This window comes from Ovis canadensis, chromosome 4 (assembly GCF_042477335.2).
Source record: "Ovis canadensis isolate MfBH-ARS-UI-01 breed Bighorn chromosome 4, ARS-UI_OviCan_v2, whole genome shotgun sequence".
NCBI classification, from domain to species: Eukaryota; Metazoa; Chordata; class Mammalia; order Artiodactyla; family Bovidae; genus Ovis; species Ovis canadensis.
In genome coordinates this window covers 65562604-65580562 of record NC_091248.1, presented here as the reverse complement: position 1 = coordinate 65580562, position 17959 = coordinate 65562604, and the positions used below count along the sequence as shown (strand labels likewise).

The following is a 17959-nucleotide window of genomic DNA, read 5'->3' as shown; positions in this document are numbered from 1 at the left end:
GCACCTTATTTGGTTTTAAGAATCAAGAGAGATTCTCTGAGGAAGTGACATTGAACTTGAGACCTGAAAAATACAGTTGGCCATAAGAAGAAGACAGGAGATGAGATTCCCATGCAGGAAGGATAGAACGTCTGAAGTGAACTGAGGAACTGAAAGAAAGCCAGGTGGCTGGAGTGAAAAAGGGAGTGAAGTGGACAAGGACACTAGACGAGCCAGACAAAGTGAAAGAGGTTGCCCAATGGTGGATCTGTAGGTCATCTAAAGGGTTTTACATTTTGCCCTGAATGTAATGGAAAACCATTGAAGGTTTTTTTTTTTTTTTAATTAAAAACAATAGTTTACTTTTGACCCTGTTGGATCTTCATTATTGCATTCAGGCTTTCTCTAGTTGCGGCGAGTGGAGGCTACTCTCTAGTTGCTGTTCATGGGCTTCTCATTGAGGTGGCTTCTCTTGCTGCAGAGCGCAGGAGCTAGGGAATGGAAGCTTCATAGTTCCAGTATGTGGGCTCAGTAGTTGTAGCGCACAGGCTTATTTTCCCTGAGGGATCTTCCTGGACCAGGGATCGAACCCATGTCCCCTGCACTGGCAGACAGATTCTTAACCACTGGACTCCCAGAGAAGTCCCCACTGAAGGTTTTTTTAAAAGGTTAATGACATGATCCAATTTATATTGATGGTGATTTCTTTGGTTTCTAAAGCAAGGAAATAGGATGTTCTTACAGTGTTCAGAGAAAGATGCTGGTGGCTTGAACGATTTGGTAGCTAAAGTGATAGAGAAATAAATGGCTTTGAGATATATTGGGTAAACAATCCACAGAACTGATGATTAATTCCTTTTGGGATGATCAGAGAGAAAGATAAGTCATGCATAACTCTGAATTTTGTGGATTGATAAAATGAAGGGCTTCCGTGATGACTCAAATTGCTAAAACCACATGAAATGTGGGAGATCCGAGTTCTGTCCCTGAGTTGGGAAAATCCCATGGAGAAGGGACCAGCTACCCAATCCAGTATTCTGGCATGGAGAATTCCATGGATAGAGGAGCCTAGAGGGCTACAGTCTGGTTCAGTTCAGTTCAATTCCTGAGTTATGTCTGGCTCTTTGCAACCCATGGATGCCAGGCCTCCCTGTCCAACTCCTGGAGTTTACTCAAACTCATGTCCATTGAGTCTGTGATACTATTCAACAATCTCATCCTCTATCATCCCCTTCTCCACCCGCCTTCAATCTTTCCCAGCATCAGGGTCTTTTCCAATGAGTCTTTTCCAATTTCTTCACATCAGGTGGTCAAATTATTGGAGTTTCAGCTTCAGCATCAGTCCTTCCAATGAATATTCAAGACTGATTTCCTTTAGGATGGACTGGTTGGATCTCTTTGCAGTCCAAGGGACTGTCAAGAGTCTTCTCCAGTACCACAGTTCAAAAGCACCAATTCTTTGGTGCTCAGCTTTCTTCACAGTCCAAATCTCACATCCATACATGACTACTGGAAAAACCATAGCTTTGACTAGATGGACCTTTGTTGGCAAAGTAATGACTCTGCTTTTTAATATACTATCTAGGTTGGTCATAATTTTTCTTCCAAGGAGCAAGCATCTTTTAATTTCATGGCTGCAAGTCACCATCTGCAGTGATTTTGGAACTCAAAAAAATAGTCTCTCATTGTTTCCCCATCTATTTGCCATGAAGTGCAATGATCTTCATTTTCTGAATGTTGAGTTTTAAGCCAACTTTTTCACTCTTCTCCTTCACTTTCATCAACAGACTCTTTTGTTCTTCTTTTCTTTTTGCCATAAGTGTGGTATCATCTGCATATCTGAGGTTATTGATATTTCTCCTGGCAATCTTGATTCCAGCTTGTGCTTCATCCAGCCCAGTGTTTCTCATGATGTACTCTGCATATAAGTTAAATACACAGGATGACAGTATACAGCCTTGATGTACTCCTTTCCCTATTTGGAACCAGTCTGTTGTTCCATGTCCAGTACTAACTGTTGTTTCCTGACCTGCCTACAGATTTCTCAAGAGGCAGGTCAGGTGCTCTGGTATTCCCATCTCTTGAAGAATTTTCCACAGTTTATTGTGATCCACACAGTCAAAGGCTTTGGCATAGTCAGTAAAGCAGAAGTAGATGTTTTTCTGGAACTCTCTTGCTTTTTTGATGATCCAACGGATGTTGGCAATTTGATGTCTGGTTCCTCTGTGTTTTCTAAATCCAGCTTGATCATCTGGAAGTTCATGGTTCACATATTGTTGAAGCCTGGCTTGGAGAATTTTGAGCATTACTTTGCCAGCATGTGAGATAACTCCAACTGTGTGGTAGTTTGAACATTCTTTGGCATTGCCTTTCTTTGGGATTAGAATGCAAACTGACCTTTCCAGTCCTGTGGCCACTGCTGAGTTTTCCAAATTTGCAGGCATATTGAGTGCAGCACTTTCACATCATCATCTTTTAGGATTTGAAATTGCTCAACTGGAATTCCATCACCTCCACTAGCTTTGTTCATAGTGATGCTTCCTAAGGCGCACTTGACTTCACATTCGAGGATGTCTGGCTCTGGTTGAGTGATCACACCGTCATGATTATCTGGGTCGTGAAGGTCTTTTTTGTATAGTTCTTCTGTGTATTCTTGCCACTTCTTACTATCTTCTGCTTCTGTTAGGTCCATCCCATTTCTGTCCTTTACTGTGCCCATCTTTGCATGAAATGTTTGCTTGGTATCTCTAATTTTCTTGAAGAGATCTCTAGTCTTTCCCATTCTATTGTTTTCCTCTATTTCTTTGCATTGATCACTGTTCTACAGTCCATGGGTTCACAAAGAGTCAGACATGACTGAGTGACTTTCATTTTCAAAATAAAGGTCCTATCTGTCAAAATGGAAAAGCCCAGGGGTAGAGTAGATTTTAGAAAATCAAAAAATATGACATCTCCCCCATTTTGCAGTAACACTGAAACTTGAAAAGATTGGATTCTTGTTCATAGGTACACTTTCCAGCAAGAGCTGCGCTGTCACAGCATCTGCACAGGGCACCTTGCCCTTAACAAACGTCTGTGTTTGCTCTGATCTTATAATACCTTCAGCCTCTACCTGTGGTCCTCCAGAATGCTGGCATTTTTCCATTTGGCCAAAGTAAAATTTCATATTGTGCTGTTCCATTGGATACGTAAGTCCCCATGAGTTACAAGGACCCTGTAGCCCAAATAAAAGCCTTTGAATCAGGTCCTGCATAGGAAGAGAAAGCTAAACTCTCAATTCACAGTGTAGGTACTGAGCCTGTGGCTTAAAGGATGGATAGCAGTGCTTGAATTGACAACTGTGCTGCTGAGTGCGAATGGGCTCTTTATGGACCCACTGGGCTGCTTCTGCCCAACCTTTAATCTTTCCTAAGCTCCAGATCAGGGATCAAAACTGGTCTGCCCAGGACTTGAGGCATTTTGCTATGAATTTGAGGAGCACTCTAAAGGTTTGAATGCCAACTCTACAACTACTAACTCAATAACCTTGGGCAAGTCACTTAACTTCTCCCAAGTGTGATTTCTTCATGAACAGCAGTAAGATCTGTCTCATTAAATTTATATGAAGATAAAAAGAGACAACACATGTAAAGAGTCTTATCTGGCTTGTGGTAAGCTGGCCATAGACTCTGTTGTAGCCTCTGAGTTCCTGGTAGAGATAACTTTAGTGAAGTGGTGCATTGTCTGATGCTTCGTAAACCCTTACAGTTGTTATTTCACATCTTTCTCAATAATGGTAGAAGCTTTCATATAAAGAAAATATTAAAAGAAAGTATGTGAAACACAGCAAATGGCCAAATTCCATTGGCAAGCCTTTGAACTTTAGATACTAAATAAACCTGATTGCTTTAGTAATAAATTGACTGGCATTCTCAGAGCCACTTCTTATTTAATTCTCTTTACTTTATCAGAATCTCTCAATAGCATACATTGTCTGTTCTCTTTAGTTTATTTGGACATTACGTTCATTTACTTGGGAGCTTGGAGGAGGATGTACCAAAAAATATATCCATCACCTCTTATGAGCTCATGAGTCATATATTGTCTATGTTCACTTCTGTAAAGCATGGAAGCATCCCTTAGGAACTGATTTGATGCAAATTAAGAAATACCAGCATAATTTTGCTGCCTTCTGCAGAGGGTACCTGAGATATTTGGCAACAACCTTGTTCCTTAAGCCATAAATTATGCCCCAGGGAATGAGGTCTCCAATAGGACTATCCTTGAACTTGACTGCAATGGCAAGGCACAGACACCATTCATCTGGGGCCAACTTACCTTCTGTAGTTCCTCACAGATCAGATGGGTGCTGAGCATTCTCTCTCAGTCTAAGGCAGCTAGTGAAAATTAAATGTTCAAAAAATTTAGTTAGCAGCTCTCTTGACTGTGTTATTAACCAAAGGCAAAAGAAAAAAGGTAAAGAAAAAAAATTTTCTGAATGTTAACATCAAAAGTATTTTTCAGTTCACCCATATATACAGAGAGAGACCTAAATATTATTATAGTTGTTGCATTTCCCAATGAGACAGTAATTTTCTTAAACTTTTTTTTTAAATTTATACAGGCAGACTTAAGTAGACAGTGATGTAGCAAGCACGGGTGAGAGCTGTGCAGTGTTCCTTAACAGGAAATTAGATTGTCAATTTGCCACCTCAGCACAATCCATCTTATCTGCCCCCCCTTCCCTCTGTGACATGCAGTCAGTTACACAAATATTTGATTTTCATTCTTTCACTGATTTCTAAGTTGTAACCCTTTCCTGTGCCTGTCTAGTTACACATGTGCCTTGGTTTATAGACCATATGAACATATGTGTTTGAGTGTCTGTAAATTCATACAGTTTCAAAATCCCTTAGGAAGGTAGGATTATAAAAGAAACCCAAGGAAAATACCAGTACAAAATTAGGATTTTGTTGTAACAAGTTCATTATAACTCATAAACATTTTTTTTTTTTTTTTTGGCCACACTGCACAGTATGTGGAATGTCCCTGACCAGGAATGAGACTCGTGTCTCCTGCTGTGGAAATACGAAGTCTTAACCACTGAACCACCAGGGAAATCCTCATAAGCATAATTTTTAACTTTAATTTTATATTATATTTGCTTATAATAATATTGCTCTGAATAAAACATTTTAATTTCCCACAACTTAAAATGATCTCAATTTCTTTATCCTAAGGACATGGAAGTTAGATAAGTATTCACAAGGGGTTTCAGATGTAGCTGTAATATTTTAGTATTACTCAGCCATTAAAAAGAATACATTTGAATCAGTTCTGATGAGATGGATGAAACTGGAGCCGATTATACAGAGTGAAGTAAGCCAGAAAGAAAAACACCAATACAGTATACTAACACATATATATGGAATTTAGAAAGATGGCAATGATGACCCTGTATGTAAGACAGCAAAAAAGACACAGATGTGTATAGCGGACTTTTGGACTCAGAGGGAGAGGGAGAGGGTGGGATGATTTGGGAGAATGGCATTGTAACATGTATACTATCATGTAAGAAACGAATCGCCAGTCTATGTCCAATGCAGGATCCAGCATGCTTGGGGCTGGTGCACGGGATGACCCAGAGAGATGTTATGGGGAGGGAGGTGGGAGAGGGGTTCATGTTTGGGAACGCATGTACACCCGTGGTGGATTCATGTCAATGTATGGCAAAACCAATACAGTACTGTAAAGTAAAATAAAGTTAAAAAAAAAAACTTAAAAGATACCAAGCAAATATAAAAATTTTAAAAATTAAAACTGAGTGGTAAGTACATGAATGTTTTATTATTTTAAAATATTTTTTCTGTTTCGAATATTTCACAATAAAATAAGGGAAATATAAAAACATGTTTGGGTTATTCATGCTTTCCTCTTTTTTTTTTTGTTACTATAGAAAGTATTCATCTTTTCTGGAACATTTAGAAAAAACTTGGATCCCTATGAACAGTGGAGTGATCAAGAAATATGGAAAGTTGCAGATGAGGTAAGGATGCTAACTGAAGTAATTTTGGAAAGGGTTGCTCATATACACACAAGATTGGTTATCATAGCTGAGATCATTTTTTATATTTACCTTTGTGCATGTTGGTACATGTGTGTGTATAAATTTAAAATGGAAAACTCTAATACTGCTGAAACACCCACCTCTTTGGATTAGACTTTTTCTCAGTGGTCAGTCAGACTCCAGGGCCAGCATTACTTTAGCCTTCCTCCAGAATGTGCATGACTGAGACATGAACTAGGAGAGACCTAGACACCTACAGCACACCAGGATTATTCACAATCCAGAGAAGCTTCTGTCCGTACCTTCTTATCTGTTCCCCATCTGGGGTCTGAAGGTTTCCCAGCACAAGAACAAAGCTTTGGTTTGATATGATACACTTCTCTGGAAAGCACAGGTTTAGCAAAAGGGTGATGATAATTTTAGAGGACCAACTGGTGGATACAGTCTTCTCTGGAAGTCACTAGCAGTCAGCTGCCTTATGATACTAAATGACCTAGGTATGGCAAGCTGTATTCTTTGAGATCAGTACACCATAGGAAATACATGGTTTGAAATGGAATCTAAGTTCCTGAATAACAGCCTGTTTATAAGAAACAAGTGGTTCATTATAATTGAAGGTATTATATGGAGGAATTTAGAGTTGGTGGAGAGCATAAGTGGAAATCTTGGCTTGCTTGATAGATACTCTAGCTGTTAACTAAAAATTCTTGAAATACAGACATCATATTTAAGAAAGGAGAACATAAGTTGTTCTAGTTTATTAAACTTGAGGTTTATGTCCAAAGATCTGAATGATGCCTGACTACAGTTATGGGACTTAAGATCGTTAGATGCAAAGGCCTTCTTAGAGAACAACTTTATCCCACTGTTTCTAACATATTTGGAAATTTTTTTTATTTCAAATTTTCTTTCCTGTCTGCCTCCCTTCAGAGTGGATCTTGCCAGGAGCTTTGAAATGCCCATGAGTTTAAACACTTACCCATTGAATGTCTAACCTTAACATGCCCCTAATAAAATGCACTTAGATTAACCGTCTTCATTATCAAAGTTTCCTTATTACTGAACAAACAGGGTTTTTAAAGAAAACATTAACTAAATTGCAAGTGACACATTTTAATGTCTTTGATGTGACTTCAGAGAATGAACTATAGGAACACAATGTGGTGGGAGAGAAACTTTGAAAGGAAGACAGAAGACTTTATAAAATCTACAAGTATTGCCAAGTCACAATAAAATTTACAGGAAATCAGGGTCATAAAAATAATCTAAAGTTTTAGAAGACATGGTTAAGATTTTTTTATCATTACAATTCTTTTAATGACATATATTTCAGACATTCAAATTATGTTACAATCTCTAACATATTTTCTTCTTTATGAATTTGAGAACAGTAATAGGTAAAAGCCCATCAGCAAGTTTTATCATTTCAAAAGTTTTACACATTCAAATTTTGATTGTCATTGCCAAACTGCTACACAAAATAAGATATACTAATGATACTTCTAACAAATTTTCATTATTTACATTATAGGCAACTGAGAATACTCCTGACATTGGTTACCTATTATAATATACAAATTTAACTACCCACCAGAAAATTTTCAAAAGCTCTCAGAAAAACAATACTCCAAATCACAGAAATTCTGTTCTCACAGAAGTATATATGGAAACATTAAAAAAATACATAGCCACTTAAACATTTTATATAAAAATTAACATTCATTTAGATATAAATGAAGCAGGTTTCTACATTTAAGCTTATAACTGCAATTCCATTTCCATGTTTTTTTCAAAAAGAAAAAATGTAAAGCAATGAATATATTTTTAAAAAGAAATTATCCTATCTATATCCCTAAAACTAATTTTACATATGTATGTGTATATACATTTACAATATGTTTGTATATGCATATAAATTTTCAGCTAGGACATTTATATAGTATAGCAAAATAACCATTATTCTAAGTTAGCTATGAAAATAACTATGACTTAAATGGCAATTCCCTTTTAATGTCTTCCTTTCTTCCTAAAGATAAAAATAAAATCCTTTGGGCATTTTTCTTTGTTAAAAGTATACAATCTAATCTTTACCTATGAGAATCTAACAATCTGAAGATATATAGACAATCTATGTATCCTCATGCCCAAAACTCACTGCATAAACACCCAACTGTAATGATAGACCCAAGAAGGCAGAGTAGAAGGTCAGGGGCTCATCTTCTCCTGTGAACTCCAAAATTACAACTCGCTGCTGAACAACCATTGACAGGAGAATGAAGGATCCCACTGAAAAAGGATACCCGTCATCCAGCAAGATGGCTGGAGGGGCAAAATTACGTTTAGAGTCAAACCCCATACCTGCCAGAGATGCTTAGAGGGCTCAAACAAAACCTTGGGCTCAGCAGGGGATGCCACGGAGTCTGCCCCAGATCTGCCTTTGAGTGAGAGTGTCTCCTGTGGAGGTATGGATCAGCAGCAGCCTGCTGCTGGGGCAGAGGCTCTGGATGCAGCAGGCCTGGGTGTAGCATAAGCACTTTAAATGCCAGTATAATGGCAAAATTTTACCTGTTTAGATTTTTATTTAATCAGCTCATATTTAGGTATATCTTTTTAAAATAATTTGTTGTTCATAAAGTTACTGCTGCTGTCCTTGTATTAATGTCATGTATTTGAAGAGTAGTGATAAATTTTTGTTGAAGTAGCCTGAGAATAGAGCACAGACAAGGCAGCAAAAGCCCAGAGAAGCAGAAAATACATTGGCTTACAAGTTATGGGGTCTGGGTTTAATCCTATATGGTTGATCATACGCTTTGCCCAAATAGGACCATTCAGGGATGTGTCCATTACTTACCTGGACAGGAGACTGGGACGAAAGATGACAACCAGGACTGGCCAGGGTAAACTGGGATTGAATGTCACCTCGTCTGGTCCTCTCTGTGACCTTAGTGTGACTTGTTTCTCTAGAGGGAAATGAAGTGAGTTATAGCAGAGAGTTAAACACTCGAATCTTATCCCAAGAGCACCTTCTTTGTAATTCCCCTTTTCCCTGAAAGGGAAATCAAAAGAGCTTATGAAGACAATGTCAGGCCAAGAAATACTCTATTCCTACCTTGGATTTGGCCCTACACTACATTGTGGAACCTTTGCATATCTGGACTGGATCATGTGAAGCCATGAGGACCATGCCTAGTTACAAGCTCTAAGACTTGGGAGCAAAGCTGGCGGCCAAAGCAGCTCTTTCACCCTTTGTGCCCTAGGCCCAGACCTTCATCCTGGCATTTCACGCCTTATCATTCAATGGATGAATTTAAAGCAAGTCCAAGGGAGAGAAAGAGTTTTTGTCAATGACCTGGAACTATGAAAGTCTAAATTCCCCAACCCTAGACCACTGAGGACCAGATAGCTTCTACCTAGGAGCCCTGAGTACCAGCCGTGTAGACCAAGAGAATTTGAAAGGAGGCTGAGTCTTGAGGGAGAAAAACAAAGTAGACCCCTAACATTGTGGACTAATAAATTGGTAGGGTTGCTATCAGTTTTCAGGCTAGTATGTATAAGAGGCCCAGCCTAGGGCCTGGCAAGTAACAGTCAGTGAACATTAGCTGTTATGGTCATGCTTTCATGTTATCTTTACCTGTTGTCTTTTATATGTTGCTGTTTGACAGAATCCTATTTGTTGTCTTACTCTTCCTGGAAAATATCATGCATCTTCATAGCTCTAACTAATTCCTCTGTGCTGCTGACTCCCAAATCTGCCTGTGTCCAGAGCTCCCTCACTGATGTTTCAGCATGGACAGGCATCTTCTGTCCATAAGTGAATTTCTTAGCTGCACCAGCCACACAGTTGTCCTGTGTTTCCAGTCTCGGTGAATGGCATCACTAGCTTCTTATTGCCCAAAGCCAAGATCTGGGGCTCATCCTTGACTCCCAATTTCTCCACCTGTCTCCACCTATTCCGTTCTGTCAAGGGTGTTTCCTGCAAATATCTAGAATATATTCATTTTTCTTTGTCCCCATCTCACACCACTCTTAATTCTTGTGTGAATTTTTGAAATAAACCCCTTTCCAGTTTCTCTCTTACTGGCTCCTTACAGTTCATTCTGCCCTTTGCAGCCTTGCATCTGATTGCTTGTTTCTCACCTTCTTATGGCTCCTTATTGCCTTTTAGACAAAGTCCACACTGCTCATGGTTGATGTGATTTGTCTCTGCCTCTCTCTAAACTCCCTCCCCAACTGCCCCTGCTTACCACGATCCAACTACACTGAATTTATTTGGTTCCTCTAAGGCACCTTGTGCTCTCTGTTCTGCAGAGGCTTTTTCACATGCTCTGTGGCTGGGACACCCTGCTAGCCCTTCACTAGCTGCCCCTCCTCATCATTCAGGCCTCTACTTACACCTCAGTTCTTCCCAGAAACCTGCCCTGATGCTCCAGATAAGAGGAGCCCCTCCTAGCTGTCTCCGGTACCTCCATGCCTGTCACGGCTTTCTCCACACAAGAGAGAGATTCGCCTCTTAACTTGTGCACTTCCCCCATGGCCTTGTAAGGGCCTTGAGGGCAGGGATGAGTCTCTGTGGTGTTTCCAGTGCCTAGAACAGTGTGGGGCATGTGGATGGTGTTCAGTGAATATGGACTGAATGAATGAATGCATGATTTGATTCGTTTATTTAAATGAAAAAAATAAATTGCTCATGTGTAATGGGTCGTAAAGGTAGTCTTGTGATCCACACGGGTGTCACTGTTGGTCATGAGCACGCTGGGGCTTGGCTGGGATGGGTGGTGGGAGCAGCTCCCTCCCTTGGTTTCTGGTTCACAGACTCTTTCCCCACAGTGAGGTGCCCTGATGTTGTCTATCCTCTCAGGCTCCTTCACCCCAGTCTGTTACTCAGTGTTATCCAAACTGATAGAATGGTTTTGGAATGGAGACTTTTTGGTAATTGTTTACTCCTTAGATTGCTTATAAAATAGTTTGTTTCTCTACACATCAATAGTCAGGTAAGCTATTTTAGAGAGCAAGCTAAATAGCAGAAATAGTGGCCTTTTAAGTTGAAAGTTTGTCCTGGAAAACCTGTAGAGTAGCAAAAGAAATGTCTGAAGGAGTTTACAGAGTCTATCTTTGTAATGACCTACCAACGGACTTCCCAGTCCAACTACACTTCACTTTCCTTATTATTCTTTTTTTTTCATGTTTCCTTGTCACAAGAACAAACTCTTGCTCTATAATAACATTTTAGAGTGCAACAATTGCAAAAGTCAATACTTTGAAGAAAATGCCTGTTCCTTTTCAGACCGTAACACATTTTTTAGTTTGATATGTCACAAAATAAAATTTGTTCTTTGTAAATAGCAGTTTGGAAGTATGTATGATTTATCAGTTCAACCACAGAAAGCTGGCAAATGCTTTTTTCCCTAAAGTTCTTTATATCCACAGACTGTGGATGCTTTAAGTTATTTGCAATGCTAAGTTGGAATGAAAATAATTAGAAATGTTGAGATTCCATATATTTAAAATTCACCTTAGTTTGGACAGACTAAGCTAAAGTTTATATTTGTTTTTAATCTATTGAAAAATGGTTTGTGGCAATAGTGCAGATAACATAGTCAGAATATATACACACACACACTCACACACACACACATATATATGTGCATATGCATTTATGTAAATGTAAGTATTTATTTTTAAAGAATTCTGCTGTTAAAGATCACTAAATTATATGATTTCTGTAGCAAGTTCCCTTTCAGTCTTTTTTTTTCTTTCTTTTACAATAGCACTTTTCTCTTTGAGCAGTAATTTCCCATTTGTTAGTTTTCTCCCCATCTGAATCATGAGTTCCTTAAGGGCAGAGCCTGGTGTTATTCATCTTTGAATTCCCAGGTCTGCCATAATACCTAGAATTTAATAAACTCCTATTAAGAGTCTATTAAGGAATCTCTTACTAAGCACAAAAAAAAAAAAAAATCACGAGGTTAATTTAAGCCATTCTTACTGGCACGTGGAGTTGCTAAGAAGAGCTTTGTATCTTTTCAAAACTAATTACTAGTCTGTCTTGCTTCCTATTTTCTCTCTAAAGCCTATCACCATATCAGGCAGGAAACAGGTAATTAATATGTTAAATATTCACTGACTTCAAATTTAAAGTTTTACTAACTTATGTTCACCTTTCTCTAGTGAATATGGTTTTAAAAGATTTTTACTCTACTTGGTAGGGAGTTAATCAGTGAGATAGAAATGTGGGAAAATGCACCCTAGAATGGTCTGCCTCTCCGTCACTCATTGCATAGTTTTATTCTCTAAATATTGACAGTGCTATATATTTAGGTACTTGTTCACTGTGTTAAGTTCCATGTGGGTTAAAACTACAGACTTTGTTCAGCGTTTTATCACAGGAAAGTACAGAGTATAACTCACTAAAGTAGCTTTCCCAGTGTGGCCTTAATAGACGAGGGTATGAATGATGTGAATCAAAAAGGGGAGACTACATACTGTAAAACATTCTTAGCAAAATCTTAACCCTGTTACTAGGGGCATGATGTAAATCATTAGTATTGTAATACTTCCTGTTAACTTGCTTTCTACGGTAACTTACAACGGGGAAATCTTACAAATCTTTCTGTCATACCTGTGAAGTGTTTCAGTGACCAGGCCTATGACTCAGAATTCCCCAGGTTCTAACAATACTAATAGTTAGGGTGGATTAGGTGCTTACCCTGTGCTACACTCTGTGGCAAGATCTTTCCACAAATTATCTCATTTAATCCCCATTATAATCCTCATTATAGTCTGTCCTATTATTTTCCCCATATCTTCCCCATGAGCTAGGTGAGACTTCCAGTAACACCCTCGACATCATCAGCAAAGGAGTGGTGGAGTGCAGACTGAAAGCTACTTGTGTGTGACTTCCAAGCTCTAGTGTTTTATCAGTAGTTTTCTTAATGCTTAATTTGACTTTTAAAAAATTCCCCAATATTTCTGAGTCATCTGAAGGAAATATTGACTTAAAGTATTAAAAAACTTCTTCTTTTATACTTTTTAAAAAGAGGTTTTGTAGAATCTTAAAAATGAGAAAATGGAGGTATGCAGATGAAGTGACTGGTCTTGGTCATGGTCTCTACTGGCAGAGCTAAACCTGGCACCATTTACCATTTGTAATTCGTCTTTAAATTTGTATTTAAAAAAATCATTCATCAAAGCTGCGTCTGTCTTGTTTGGTCAGCATTCTGGGGCTCAGTTCACATTGTGAACAAATGGATGTGTTGAGGCTGGCAACGAGTCCAGCAAGGGCACTGAGCGCATGTCTTTATGCTCAGGAAGCTGACAGTCGAACAAGGGAACTCGCACCCCTGCTTCTGGGACTGTGTGCCTGACTGACCTAGAAGCTGATCAGGAGTATTGGGAAGGGTACTCCTTGCTAAGCTATGGTACAGACCTGAGAAGGTCAAGGTGTAGAGGGAGCTATAAGCTGTGTGTTTAGTGCTACTGGAAGTAAAGGTAGAGAGGGCTGGGTTCTGAGTGCCTTATCTGCCATGTGAGAGAGTTCAGTTATTGTCAGAACAGCCACTGTAGGTTTTAAAACAGAGGAACAATAGGGTCAAACCTCTATTTCAGAAGGGTTCTTGTGGGGTTTTGGGGTGACAAATCAACTTGAGATCTATAGTATGAAGTTTAAGAGCTAATAATGGCCTGGATTCAGTTGTTATTCAGTTTGGGGCTAGTGAGAATGAACAAGATTAAGAAGTATTTGAAAGAGGCCTGGGGCTGGAGATAAAGGTGAAAAATCATTCGTTTATCAGTGGTAGTTGAGACCTTAAGAATGAATGAGCTCTTGGAAGTACTGGAGAGCTGGCAATGAGGAAGACTAATATTCAAGGGACAGGAAGAGAGTTACCTACACATGATAAAGGGAAGGAATGGTTGTGGAGGATGTGGTTTCTCATAAGCCAAGGACTAGATGTTTGAAGAAGGGGAAAAAAGGTTCTGTGGTCTCAGGCAGTAGAGACAACAGATGCACACTCCTTGTTTAAGATTTCTAGATGACAAAAGGGTAAATATTAAATAATAGCTAAAAGGAAAGCTGGAGGCAGGTGAGGGGTTTGTTTTTGTTCTAAGAAGGGAGAGATGTAGCAGGTTCACAGGCTGAAGCCAATGAAAAGCGCAAGCTGAGGAGAAAAAGAACACAAGTCCTCCAGCTCCTCACTCGAGAGCCCTCGTTCACATTCTCAGCTATTCAGATCCCAAATTAGCTTTATGTTTGAGTCTTTCAGAATACCTCAGACTAGTCCCCTTTGTCTAATTAATGTGTTTACATTCCCTGCCATCTCATAAACTTGTGAAACACAGATGAATTCTCACAGAGTGAGGCTGCTTTAATGAGAAATCCAGTCAAGGAATATTGTCTATAATGCATATCATGGGCACACAGTTAATATTTACTGAACAAGCACAGTGATGTGGGCCATCTCTGACTTCATCGTTGAACTCATGAGAATCTGTCTTAGGTCATTATCTCTTTCTGCCTATATTACAGGTAGGTGGGAGCATATCTCACCTTCCAATACTAAATCTCAGACTTCCCAAGGGCAGGATATAATAGTTTATGAATCTCTTTAACTCTCAAACACTCAGCAACACTTGGCAAAAATATGTATGCCAGCTCACATTTATTTTAATAAGTGACATGATGAAGCAAATTTTCATTTTTGTTTTATTTTAAAAGAATGGGTTTCTGTATCTCATTTGTACTTTCAACCTATTTTTTTTTCTATCTAGCTTAAAAAAAAGCATTGACCCTAACAGAATTCTCATATTCTATCCTAATATCTAGGCACCTTTAAATCTCCAGTTTAAAAAAAATTGCTAGGTTTTTGTTTGTTTGTTTGTTTGTTTTGCAGAAGGGGAGAGCTATACTGTGCAGTAGAAGGTTGGTTTCCTAACCACTGGACACCAGTGAATTCCCAATATATCACTATTTTACATCCACTAACTTTTACTTCATAGTTTGATCACTTTCTTAATGTCAGGTTTTTTAAATTAATTAATTTATTTTAATTGGACTATAATTATTTTACAATATTGTAGTGGTTTTTGCAATACATTGACATGAATCAGCCATGGGTATACATGTGTCCCCCATCCTGAACCCCCCTCCCACCTCCCTCCCCATCCCATCCCTCAATGGCTTGCCGATTTTTTTAGTGCTACATTTCATTTTCTATTATGGCAGAGCAGAGAATGGAAGGTGGCATCAAAGACTCTGTTAGGATAGAGTAACTGCATTCTAATATATATTATCTTTTCTTTATCTATTGTTATATTATCGTGTCTTCAACTGTGTTATCTGTGTATATCTTTATAAACCCTGAACTTTGCCAGTCATCATCTCTTTAAACCCTGTTGCAGGACCTGACACAGAATAGGAGCTCACTGAAAATCTCATGAAAGACAAAGTACAGAACTGAAATATTCTGTAGACCAGTGATGTAGAACTGCCAAGATTATACAGTCTTTTGTTCAATTAAAGCCAAGTAGCAAGAATGGTGGTGGTGGAGGGGAGTTGGTATGAAATTTAAACTTTTAGAACTCCTGTGTGTCTTTTCAGATTGTCAGCCTGTTAAGTGTTTTTAAGACTGTAGTACATGAACTATCCCTCCTAAGCACAGCGTTTTTCCTCTTTTCTGCAGGTCGGACTCAGATCTGTGATAGAGCAGTTTCCTGGGAAGCTTGATTTTGTCCTTGTGGATGGGGGTTGTGTTCTAAGCCACGGCCACAAGCAGTTGATGTGCTTGGCCAGATCTGTTCTCAGTAAAGCAAAGATCTTGCTGCTTGATGAACCCAGTGCTCATTTGGATCCAATGTGAGTTTCAGAATTCCTGTCATTTACTAATACAGGGAGGAGAAAGAATCATTGAGACCTATTTCATATTGATTTCCATCAGGCTGTCATGTCTGCAAGCAGACCACCCTCTAGATTTAAAATAATTGCCCAATAGAAAAATTACTACTTAACATGAGTACAGGTACTTCTTTCCCAGTATAAGAGCTGTGTTTTCTAAGTATAATTTTAGAATTTCATAGAAACTTTTCCCCCTTATCATCACATGGTGAAATATTTACACAGGTGTAACCGAATCCTTATGGTTTTCCTTACTATCCCATTTATACCGTAGGAAATATTTATAGCACAAAACAAAGAACTACTAGTGATTATACGTAATTAAAAACATATTTATTGGGGAAATTTTTTTCAAACTTTGTGAAATTTTTTCCCAAATATTTGTCCTATTTATTTATGAAAACTTAGAATCTATGCCATGGTTGGAAACTTGATTGTAGCTGACTCTGTCTCTCAACATTATGTTAAAAGGATTCAATAAAACAGAAGTAAGTTAAAGAATTAAATTGATAGAACAATAGGTCTGTTATCAAGGATGGAGACAGATTATTAATGTTCTGTGGTGTTATATATATATGTTTTTTTCTAGAACATACCAGATCATTCGAAGAACCCTAAAACAAGCGTTTGCTGATTGCACAGTAATCCTCTCTGAACACAGGATAGAAGCAATGTTGGAATGTCAACGATTTTTGGTGAGTGTTTATAATTTACCTTAGATTTCATCTCTCCTTTGATTCTTGATAACAATCTTCAATGTGATCATTCCTGCAAGTCATAGCAATGTACAAACTCTTCCTTATAACACATGTCACACAACCATCCAGCTTTACTCAAAATACCTACCTGCCCAAGTTTCTCACTTTGATCTGAGCAACAAGTTGAGGTTGGAATTCCGCAAATCTAAAATAACAGCTCATCACTGTTACATTAATAAATTAGAATATCTATACTTATTGAGTCTTTTATTTGGGAATTAAGTCATAAAAAAGACTAAGTCCCAATGCTTTCAGAGACTAAATCTCCCTTGGATGTGATCCAGGCCAGGCCTGGATTGTCTTGCAATCTGATGTATGATTTCAATGCAGTTGGCAAGAGGTTTATTTCATTTTTGAGCCATTATGTGGAGCTCATCTTTGTGCCTCTCCCAACCACCTTCTCTTTGTGCTTTCCAAACTGCCGCAGATTCTTTCAAGTGATGTGTACAAATTCCTTTGGGCTTAGTCAGAAGGAAACTGGGGATAATATATCGCATCATTTCTAGTAAGAATTTTGAGGCTCCTTGAAGTAAATGCTTTTCTTAAAGAAGGATAGTTATTACCATCATTATTACTAAGCTTCAAGTGACAAATTAGGGGGCTGACTCGCAGCCTCTTGCCCGGCTGTGATCAGGTTCAGCTTGAACATGTGAAGGAGGCTCACTAAACTCATGCATGTGTGAGTGCCTAAGTCATGTCTGACTCTTTGCAACCCTATGCACTGTAGCCCGCCAGGCTACTCTGTCCATGGAATTTCTCAGGCAAGCATACTAGAGTGGGCTGCCATTTCCTTCTTCAGGTTATCTTCCTGACCCAGGGATCAAAGCTGGGTCTCCTTAGAGTAGGTGGGCTCCTGAATTGCAGGTGAACTCTTTCCTGACTGAGCCACCCGGGAAGCCCAGACTGGGGCATACCCTGACCAATTCCAAATTATTAAGCTTTAAATCCACTGTTGAAGACATCCAACTCGTTATGGTGCTGTGGACTTATACTCATTTTTAAGGTTAATACATAAGGGATCTAACATAAATAATACTCGATTTCAAAGCCCACTTAGTTCCTCAAAAGTTCCCTGAAGAAGCACATTGTTTAGTACCGTACCAATTAAAAAAAAAAAACTCTTTCAGCTTCTAAGTAGAAACTTACATCTAATATCACAAATGGTAGAAGCTCTATAAACCAAAAGGATTCAGCAGTGAAAGGAACAGTCCCTGGCTGTTCAAACTATGAGCCTCTGGATGCTGTGTTCTTCCTGGCTTTCCTCCTCCTCTGAGCTGGCGCCGCTCT

General features: G+C 38.8%; 1 protein-coding gene across 1 annotated transcript in view; it reads left to right on the top strand.

The window, feature by feature from the left end:
- CFTR (CF transmembrane conductance regulator) overlaps nucleotides 1-17959 on the top strand; it is a 184844-nt gene that overhangs the window by 165098 nt on the left and 1787 nt on the right. The window contains exons 24-26 of the mRNA XM_069587941.1: nucleotides 5915-6004; nucleotides 15703-15875; nucleotides 16504-16609. Coding sequence (XP_069444042.1) covers nucleotides 5915-6004; nucleotides 15703-15875; nucleotides 16504-16609 — 369 coding nt within the window. The remainder of the gene's footprint in view (nucleotides 1-5914; nucleotides 6005-15702; nucleotides 15876-16503; nucleotides 16610-17959) is intronic.